The sequence below is a fragment of the Plecotus auritus genome (assembly GCF_963455305.1).
Source record: "Plecotus auritus genome assembly, chromosome: 3".
Classification (NCBI taxonomy): Eukaryota; Metazoa; Chordata; class Mammalia; order Chiroptera; family Vespertilionidae; genus Plecotus; species Plecotus auritus.
In genome coordinates this window covers 30,854,196-30,864,417 of record NC_137772.1, presented here as the reverse complement: position 1 = coordinate 30,864,417, position 10,222 = coordinate 30,854,196, and the positions used below count along the sequence as shown (strand labels likewise).

Here is a 10,222-nt window from a genome sequence, read left to right as displayed (position 1 = left end):
GAGTAGATGGGATGTCTAAACCAGGGATCTTGATTTGAAACAAGGCGTTAGGAAAGCAGTCATCTCACTGTCCCAGGCCCTCGAGACTGACTGTCCCCACTGGGACCGTGCTTCCCCCTTGTCCCTAGGACCTGGGCACACATCATACCAGCAGAGGAAGGGTATCACACCTGGACTTCAGAAACACATCTGCTAAAAATGGAATTTCTTTCAACAATAAGAGGATGCTAGGATGCATTTAAATGAACACATAGCACCATAACAGCCCTTGTTAAAAATGAGGTTCTAGAACATGATTCCAGCTAGCACAGTTCTGAGAGATCCTGAAGTAAATAGTCCTTTAAAAGCCAGTACAGGTGGCCCTGGGTTTCTGGGTATGCAGATTTCTCATCCACCAGGACAAGACAGACGACAGCAGTCCTATTTTAGACAACTCCCACTGTAGGTAGAACAACACCATTGGGCAGGAACATTTATTGTTGAGGGCAGAGGTATAGTCTAGGGCCGTGGTTGGCAAACTCATTAATCAACAGAGCCAAATATCAACAGTACAACGACTGAAATTTCTTTTGAGAACCAAATTTTTTAAACTTCTTCTAACGCCACTTCTTCAAAATAGACTCGCCCAGGCCGTGGTATTTTGTGGAAGAGTCACACTCAAGGGGCCAAAGAGCCGCATGTGGCTCGCGAGCCGCAGTTTGCCGACCACGGGTCTAGGGTGAGATTCATTTGCTAATTCTGAGGCAGTGGAAACCTTTATCGCAGATGCTGGAAGGAACTCCATACTATGTGGCTTATGTCAGCAAATAGGAAGAGGTGAGATGAGTTCACTGATTTTTTTGTGCAACATTTACTGAGCCCCAACTATATGGATGCAGCAACTAGTGAAAAAAAATCGACTCTGCCTCCAAGGCGCCTGAAGTCTGTGATAGGCATATTACACTTAAACTTTTACTGAGTTAAAGTAACACAATGGCATGTATCCACGTATCGTGCCACCAGGACAAAAAAAGCGACATCTATTCCAAAAATTCTTGGCAGGCACTGTATGAAGGCACTAATAATATATACTTATTAAACCTATTATGTTTGGTTAATTTGTGTCTTTTCAATATATCTATAGCTTGCATTTCAGGGTATTCTGGGTTATATAATTCCTATCAACTCAAGGGCTGTGTATTATGAGATCTGTGATTTTTCACATGAAAACCATATTAAGTGCCACTATGTGACACTTAAAAAAACCTAAATGACTGCAGCTGCCAATGTTGGGACATGACCATTTAACTAGGGTGGCAGGCTCAGCACAGTTGGGAATGTCCCTGTCACTGGGCTATGGTAGGTAGCCACCCCATGACTGATCAAGAGGCTGACATCTAGTGGTGAGTACTGGAATAACCGAGGGTAGAATTAAATGTAGACCACACCAGAGAAAATAATTTATTTTAATGTTTCCAAAGTTCTTAGCAATTTCATGGCATGCATGACTTAAATGTGTATCATAGGAGAAAAAGAAACCCACAGTTTTTTGAAGACCTTAGTCCAATTACTAATGTTTTTATATCTACTGAGACCATAGAACATTTTTTCCTCATATAACTTTAAATCTTAAGAATAAGTCTCTGAGCAGAACACTTACATGTCAAGAATGCATGAAGCCTGAAGGATGCTTTATATTTGCTGAAGTTTTTATTAAAGCTAGCTTTCATTACATAAAATAAATGCTCGCTTAGAATCACAGACTCACAGATAGGGCGGGCCTTGCTTTTTCTTTCATAGACATGGAAGTGGCAGCCTGGGAGAGGTGAAGTGACTTACCTGGGCCCTGCACCTAGTCATGGGGGGGGACCCCAGCTTAGCCTCAGCCCCTTTCCAATCCTCCACTGCCTGCTGCCCTCTTTGAAAGACTTCTATTCAAAAGTATAAATAGTTCACATAGAGTAAGTATACACAAACCTTGTGTTGCACATGGGCACTTCCTAAAACACAGTGAATCACACTTTAGGAAGTCAAACCAAAATGACACATTTTAGGCACACCTTCTGTTTACAGGAAATCTGAGTGAATTTCCTGTCCTGAAATAACCCCAATTCACTTGTCTCCTAAACCAGGTTGCGGGCCGGGCAGCAGGCACACTCGTGGTGGGAAGATCTTCTCAAACAGGAGGTAGGGTCCACACAGTGGTTTTTCAAAACTGCAGACAAAACTCCCATCTATCCCTGTGCCGTGGGACGGTCCTCTTTGACAAGGCAAACACCAGAAAAATCGGAGGGCAACGTGAGGCAAAGACAAGACTGCAGCTCACAAATGAGATGAAGGTTTCTGGTTTGGTTTTTGTTTGTTTTTTTTTGGACAATGTGTATGTTAGCTTCCAAATGTGTACAACCATACGAAGGGCTGGAGATGGACATTATGGAGATTACAGATATGTGAAAGGAACCGACTCGCTTGATTTTTAAATCTGTAATTCATCATTCATAAAAGAAATATTCTTCATGGAAAAATGTCTTTTTAAGTGTAATAAAATACATTTTTTTAAAAAAAACATACTTTACGAAACTTCTTAGGAAGTTCAAATGACATTATTAGAAGTAAAATAGACCTGCTGACTTGCAAGCTGTTTAAAATAAAACTTTCCTGGAATTATCACATACATGTGCCATCGCTTTGGAAACTAATAGCTATTAAGAACTATAAAATGACTTCCAGATGAACATCTAGAGAAAATTAAAACAAAAATAGATCTGATAAATCTAGATATTCGATAATTCAAAAAATATAAATCTTGAATTCCTGGCACCAAGTTTAAAAAAATGTTAGAATCCACAAGATCATTTCCTTCTGGGCACACACTTTAGCTTTGACTTTATAAAAATACAATATCCTACCAAGGACACAAATACTTTTTTTAAGTGTAATTACAATATAATTCAGCGGACTGTGGTAACTGCTGGTGTTCACCTGAAATCATGAATTATCAGCATGCTCTGCAGTCCTGCTAAAAGGCTCTAGTACTTTTTCATAAATATAAAAATCATGCAGAAATCTCCTAAAGCAACAGCTATGCGACCCATCTGCGGACATTCCACAGCAGCTCTCTTCTGAGGGTCTCCTATGGTGTCCAGGCTCAGCCACCGTTTCCTTTAGGCAGAGTGAGATGGTCATTCCAGTTCCATGGCTTCTGAAATCAGTGACATATGTGCACAGAAACTGACCAAAATGTCTCCTTGCAGGTGGCAGTTCATTTTACAATCCTAATCCATGTTCATTTTCTGCCTAGAAAGGGCTGTGTTTGCCACCTGTGACTACGGGCCGTGCATATTCTACGAAATCATCTATAAGAACAGGCCATGCTCCTAAAAACAAACAAAAATATTTTTTAAAAATGTACATTTTAGAGCAGTATTTTTTATTCAAAGCACTGTTTTCATAATCTAACACTTATAGTTAAAAAACTCAAATGATTTTTAGTTTCCACAGCTTGTGCTTCACTTAACTGCTGAAGTTATCCACTTCTTCTGCTCTAGCTGGACCGGGGCCGGCAGACCCTGGTGTGCTCATGTGGGCATGGCCCTCGCTAACAACAGTGGCACACAGGCAAGCTGAAACACCTGGGGGCAGGGGCTGCTAAGTGTGTGGTTATGTTCATGTAGGTAAATGTAAGCTGGACTCATCAAATCAGCCTAACCAGCCTAATGACCTGAGGCACCAATGGGATTACGTCCTTGGAGCAGCCTTTTCCAAACACCTGTCTGGTTCTATGGTTCTGCCAGGGGCTCTCTACACGCCCATATTTTAAATGCTTTAATTTAGAGAACTGTCTTCTTGATTAAATAAACCCTATTTTTCTTGTGTGTGATTTACAAGATATAATGAAGTGGATACTATTATTTTCATCACCACCTCCATTTCAGCAATGGGCTAAAGCCAGGAGTCAACTGGGTCTGTCTGATCCCAGTGTCTGTGTCACCATCACTGTCCTCTATTCTCGGGTTCATCTGACCCCACTGTCTATGTCACCATCACTGTCCTCTATTCTCGGGTTCATCTGACCCCACTGTCTATGTCACCATCACTGTTCTCTATTCTCGGGTTCATCTGACCCCTCTGTGTATGTCACCATCACTGTCCTCTATTCTCGGGTTCATCTGACCCCTCTGTGTATGTCACCATCACTGTCCTCTATTCTCGGGTTCATCTGACCCCACTGTCTATGTCACCATCACTGTCCTCTATTCTCGGGTTCATCTGACCCCACTATCTATGTCACCATCACTGTCCTCTATTCTCGGGTTCATCTGACCACTGTCTATGTCACCATCACTGTCCTCTATTTTCGGGTTCATCTGACCCCACTGTCTATGTCACCATCACTGTCCTCTATTCTCGGGTTCATCTGACCCCTCTGTCTGTGTCACCATCACTGTCCTCTATTCTCTGGTTTGTCTGACCACTGCGTCTGTGTCATCATCGCCGTCCTGTGCTCTAGGGCAGGAGAAGTTAACATACATATCAGCATTTTTAGCGATCACCCAAAGTGCTACAACTTCAACTTCTTGTACCTTCTTCGTCATAGTTAGACATGTCATCTGCAATCATATTTCCAAAATCCAGCAGCAGGTTCCAAGTGTCCCTTGGGATTGACCTTTTGTGATGTTCCTAATACATAAGAGAAGAAAGCCACCAGATTTAAGACAGAGACATAACTCTCAGGTGTGCTAGTGATCTCAGTACATAATTGGATGAGGAATAAGTATCATAAGAAAACTGTTAAAAGTTAAAAATAGATAAATGTTAAGAGTTACATAATACTGATGCACAAATATAGAAAGTAAACTTATTTAAAAACAAAACATGTAAAATACAAAGATTATAAACTCCTGTTACAGTCAAATACAAGGGTATCATTTTTTAATCTTTGTCTCACCCAGAACCAATTCAGAAACAATGCAGGGCAATTGGCAAGTTGTATTTTGATACATGAATTTTCTACACACTAGATAGGTTTTGCAGTGTATTAAAACAATTTTCTATAAGTAACTTTGTCATTCAATATTCCAGATCTATCACAGATAAGGAGAGTAATAGAACACCATGTTCTATGGTTCACCATCCAGCTGCAGGGGCAAACCTGCAACCCCAGCACTTCTCTCATCCTGCCCTTTCTTCTTATAAAGGTACACATCCCCTGGTTAGCATTTATCATTCTTATGCCTGTCTTTGTACATATAGTACATGCATGTGTATTCATAACAACTTAGATGCTTGTCTTACTTTTTTATAATATATTTGTATTGATTTGAGAGGAAGGGAGAGGGAGAGAAACATTAATGATGAGAATCATTGATTGGCTGCCTCCTGCACACCCCCTAGTGGGGATTGAGCCTGCAACCCAGGCATGTGCCCTTGACTGGAATCGAACCCGGGACCATTCAGTCTGCAGGCTGATGCTCTATCCACTTAGCCAAACCAACTAGGGCTGTCTTACATTTTAAAACATTTATGTAACTACTACCAAATCCTATGTAGTCTTCTGCAACTTGTTTTTGTTTCACTCAACACTGTTTGAAATGTATCCAGCCTATTGCATGTAAATCTAGATTGATTCGTTTTCATTCTCTTCACTTGTATTCTATGCATTTATACTCAGTTTTTACCCACTCTCCTCTTATGGACACTGGCTGTTCCCAGTGTTGCTGTTAAAAAGATGTGAGAGGCGCTGGGCCGGCATGGCTCAGTAGTTAAGTGTCGACCTATGAACCAGGAGGTCATGGTTTGATTCTGGTCAGGGGACATACCTGGGTTGCGGGCTCGATCCCCAGTGTGGGATGTGCAGAAGGCAGCTGATCAAAGATTCTCTCTCATCATTGATGTTTCTCTCTCTCCCCCTTCCTCTCTGAAATCAATAAAAACATATAAAAAGCTATTTTTTAAAAATATGGGCACAGATTCTCAGGGGAATGTCTGCAACTGAGGTTACTGTCCACAAAATGAGAAAATGTGACCTGTTGTTATTAAGGTGAATGTAGGCATTATCATGCTACTTCAAGGAGGGTCTTAAAATTCAACTGTTCTCAGTGGAGGGGTTTGTCCTCAGCCAGGTCAGGGCTCCTCTCACATCACAGATGGAGCCGACAAGGGAGATCTGGGCACATCTGGTATCACAATTGTCTGTTTTGGGGTTTGTAGTGTCCTTGTACACCACACACTCCAAATAGCCCAAAGCGACACCAGCTTCCCTTGTTTCACACTGAAAGGAGCCCTCTCACTAAGAAGGCCCAGATGACTGGAATGTCTGCCTCCAGCATAGATGGACTCTCTCCTAAAGGGGCCAGCTATGCCCTCCTTCCCTTCTAGGCATCATAAAATACATCTTAAAATGGCATCAGACTATGAACCCACACACAGTGGCAGGGTTCCACTGGACGATACAATCCCACATCTGAAACCCCAGCCCAGAAGGAGTCACTTTCGCAAACAGCCTCGGAGCAGCCCTGCCTGAAACTTAGGGGCGCCTCACTCTACAGGTGGCCAAACTATGTGGCAACCCGTCAGCTACCTGGTGATCTTTGCATAGGGCTTTGATTTACCTCAATGCCCACGTGTAATACTTTGGTGAGACAAAATGCACAGCCACACAACCTGCTGACCCGCTTCACACTGGCTCACATGGCAAGAAGCAGGAGGGCACTTACCAATAAAAAGGTGTTCCAAAGATCTAAAAACTTAAACCTTCCAGATAATACTAAATTCCAATATGCAACAGCCATTTCTAAATCTGGCAAGAAGAGAGAAAGAGCAGTTAGTAATTCCCAATTTCTTTTTCTATTGCACAAAAACAATCACTTCTTAGCACACTGATATTCACTTAACAAAAGAGTAGTCTTACCCAAGAATAATATGAGGCTTAATCCTTACAGAAGTGTTCTTTTTAAAAAAAAAATATTTTTTTTATTGATATCAGAGAGAAAAGGAGAGGGAGAGAGAGATATAAACATCAATGATGAGAGTGAATCATCGATTGGCTGCCTCCTGCATGCCCCCTACTAGGGACTGAGCCCTCAACTTGGGCATGTTCCCTGACTGGGAATCGAACCTTGATCTCCTGGTTCATAGGTCAATGATCAACCACTGAGCCATGCCAGCTGGGCCAGAAATGTTCTTGAAATTATGGTCAATCTAATTTATAATATAATTTTATAACTCTAGACAAATTTCTTCAAAAAAGGATCTGCATTTTATGTTATTTGAACATGTAAATAATTATCCCCTAATCAATAATTTTTGAAGACTCTCATTTTCAAATGCATCGGGCTTTCTTTAAACCTGAGCTAACCTGGATACTATTAATGCATATGGTGTGTGTGTTTTCTTAAGTAGGCCAATGTGCTTTCTAAGTGATGAAACTACAAGTTAAACAACTTGTTTAGAAAGAAAGTGACAGTGTTTTTCAAACTGACTTGCCTTGCTACTATAAAAATTAAAACAGAATCTGATTCCAAAGTAAATCATACAAGCTTTGTAAGGACTTTGAATTCCTCAAGACACAGTTAAGACAAATAAGCAGGTTTAGGGGAAAGCACTTTTACTTATGTAAGGAGTTAAAAATCTAGACGGTTATTAATCAAAGTCAATGTCCTCATTTACCCTCCACTGGAAGGTAGTGATCATTTCACCACTTCTATACAATACTATGTTGTAGAGCTCAATCTTAAGATGACTTCTTAATGTAATGAATGCTGGGTTTTAGGACTGTGTTATGTTATCCCTAATTCATAATTTTTGGAATACTGAGATTCATTCTCTGCTCACCAGAAGTTTAATATCTTTACTTTTTATATGCTTGACATAGAAAGTACATAAAGAGGCCAAGAAGTTTACTTCTTAAAAATTGATAACCTTTAATCATGTTGAATAGTGCTCACCACTTTTAGATAGTAAAAGAACAATTATAATGAAATAATTTCCTAATTATATATTTGCATTTGTATGTCAGATAAAACTAATGTGAAGAGCAGGTGAATAAATATTTAAGGTAACATTTTGAACGCAAAATACTGAAAGATTTTCATTTAAATCTTGTTTGGTCCCACTTGGACAAAAATTATTAAAGTTACCGCTCTAACTTGAGATTTCCAGGATAGCTAGCTCATTATTAAAAAGAGGTGTACGAACAGCCATCAACCTGAAATAACATGCCCATATTCCCTATGTGTTTGAAGTCCATGATAGACTTTCTCAGTCTTAAATATCCTGGAGTCCTAATCAGAAAGAAATAAATGGTCAGAAAATGTCAAGGAATCAATAGCACGGAAAGGCTCGCTGAACCTTACCTATGGGGCCCGCAGTATAATGCTAAGATGGTTAGTCTTGTCCAGCTAAGTCTACATCCTTATCACTTAGGAAGAACGTTAATTGAAATCTATACTCAACTCATCTTAATGATGAAAAGTCTCACACTTAGAAATGGAGGTAAACCTGGGAAGGAAAGAAAAATAATTTTATGGCAGACATTTAATCTAGTTACTTCTGGATTAGTTTGGTCCTAGAAATCTCTTATAAAGTTCCTGATTTGTATGTTTGTAAACCATACAACCAAAAGTAAACGTAAGCATTTTCAATATTTAGTATTGCCTATGTAAAAATGTTTAATATTATCCTAGTGAACTCAGCTATTTTCAAGATAACAACAACAAAACTCAAAATGATAAAACTCGAGAGCTGAAATCATGAACAACAGCTACTCCAGTGGCTATAAAAATAATTTTTATAGTACCTAGATTCTTTCCAATAATCTCTGAAAAGTTTCATCTCCTGAGTAAGAAAATGTTTAAATGAAGGTGTTACTATTTTAAATCTATGTTTGTGATGCTCCATTTAGAATTAGATAATAAAATGACCCTTCTCTCAAAAAAAAAGATCTTTGAGCAGATATAAAAATTAGCTAATCATGGGACTATTCCTTAAAAAAATCCATTTCCCAAAGCCAACTAATTCCAGACTCTAGACAGTATGAAACTATGCTAAGCTTCTTACATTAAAACTAAGAATCAAGTAGCTTCTTTATTATGTTGACTATCAGTTAAGTATAGGCTAAAGAATAATCATACATAAAACAATACTCGAAATAATGAACAACATAAACTGATGAACAAAAACAGATCCAGAGACAGGGAAGCATCAATCAGACTGTCAAACCTCAGAGGGAAGGTAGGGGAGGGTAGGGGTAAAGGGGAGAGATCAACCAAAGGACTTGTATGCATGCATATAAGCCTAACCAGTGGTCACAGACAACAGGGGGGTGGGGGCATGAGTGGTGGGGGGGGTTGGGAAGGTAATGGGGGGATGAGGACAAATATGTAATACCCTAATCAATAAAGAAATTTAAAAAAATAAAACAATACTCATAATCTTAACACATACACATACACACACAAACATGAAGGAAATGAAAGAATCTCTTTTTATTACCCTTTTCCACTGACATCCATTCTCTTTCTAGGAACTACAGGAACACCTTTATCAATCTCTGTAATTTATACTGAATCTGTTAGGAGGCAGGCCATATAATATACTTTGGAAATCATAAATTAAATTGTTCTGTTTAGGGTGTGTAGTCATAAAATTATTTGCCTTGCTTTATTTCTTTTATTAAAAATCCTTCAAAACCTTCTAAAACAGAGACTATAATGTATTTGAAATGTTCAAATAATTTAATCATTTCATGAAGAGGCTATTATTTTAATACAATTTCATATTCTCTCTCTCTTTTTTAATCCTCACCAGAGGATATTTTTCCACTGATTTTTAGAGAGAGTGGGAGAGGGAAAGACAGAGAGAAATAATGATGTGAAAGAAACAAATTGATTGGTTGCCTCCTGCACACGCCCTGATCAGGGCCCAGGCTGGGGAGAAGCCTGCAACCGAGGTACATGCCCTTGACTAGAATTGAATCCGGGATCATTTGGTCCACTGAGCCAAACCGGCTAGGGCCATATTCTCTTAATTAGCCTCAAAAAGCAAAGAAACAAAATCAGTAACTGTTCTAATTGAAATCAGTAACTTTTTAAATCCTCACCTGGGAGGGAGGCTATTTTTCCCATGTTCTCAGTCAGGACTGCAGTTCACACTATGTGACATCCCCTCAGTCAGGACTGCACACACACTATGTGACATGCCCTCAGTCAGGACTGCACACACACCAGGTGACATGCCCTCAGTC

The 10,222-nt window shown here is 39.6% G+C and overlaps 1 protein-coding gene across 14 annotated transcripts in view; it reads right to left on the bottom strand.

The window, feature by feature from the left end:
* Nucleotides 1-1,426: 1,426 nt before the first annotated feature.
* Nucleotides 1,427-10,222, bottom strand: part of DCUN1D2 (defective in cullin neddylation 1 domain containing 2) — a 38,858-nt gene continuing 30,062 nt past the window's right edge. For 7 of the 14 annotated variants that reach the window (XM_080660449.1, XM_080660456.1, XM_080660451.1 and 4 more), the window contains 3 exons: nt 6,696-6,778; nt 4,563-4,659; nt 1,427-3,356 (listed from right to left, as the gene is read on the bottom strand). In XM_080660449.1, the coding sequence (XP_080516575.1) occupies nt 3,277-3,356; nt 4,563-4,659; nt 6,696-6,778 (260 nt within the window). In that variant the 3' untranslated portion in view covers nt 1,427-3,276. Of the gene's footprint in view, nt 3,357-4,509; nt 4,660-6,695; nt 6,779-8,433; nt 8,479-10,222 lie in introns of all 14 variants that reach the window. The other 7 variants (XM_080660453.1, XM_080660445.1, XM_080660455.1 and 4 more) reach the window with 2 other exon arrangements.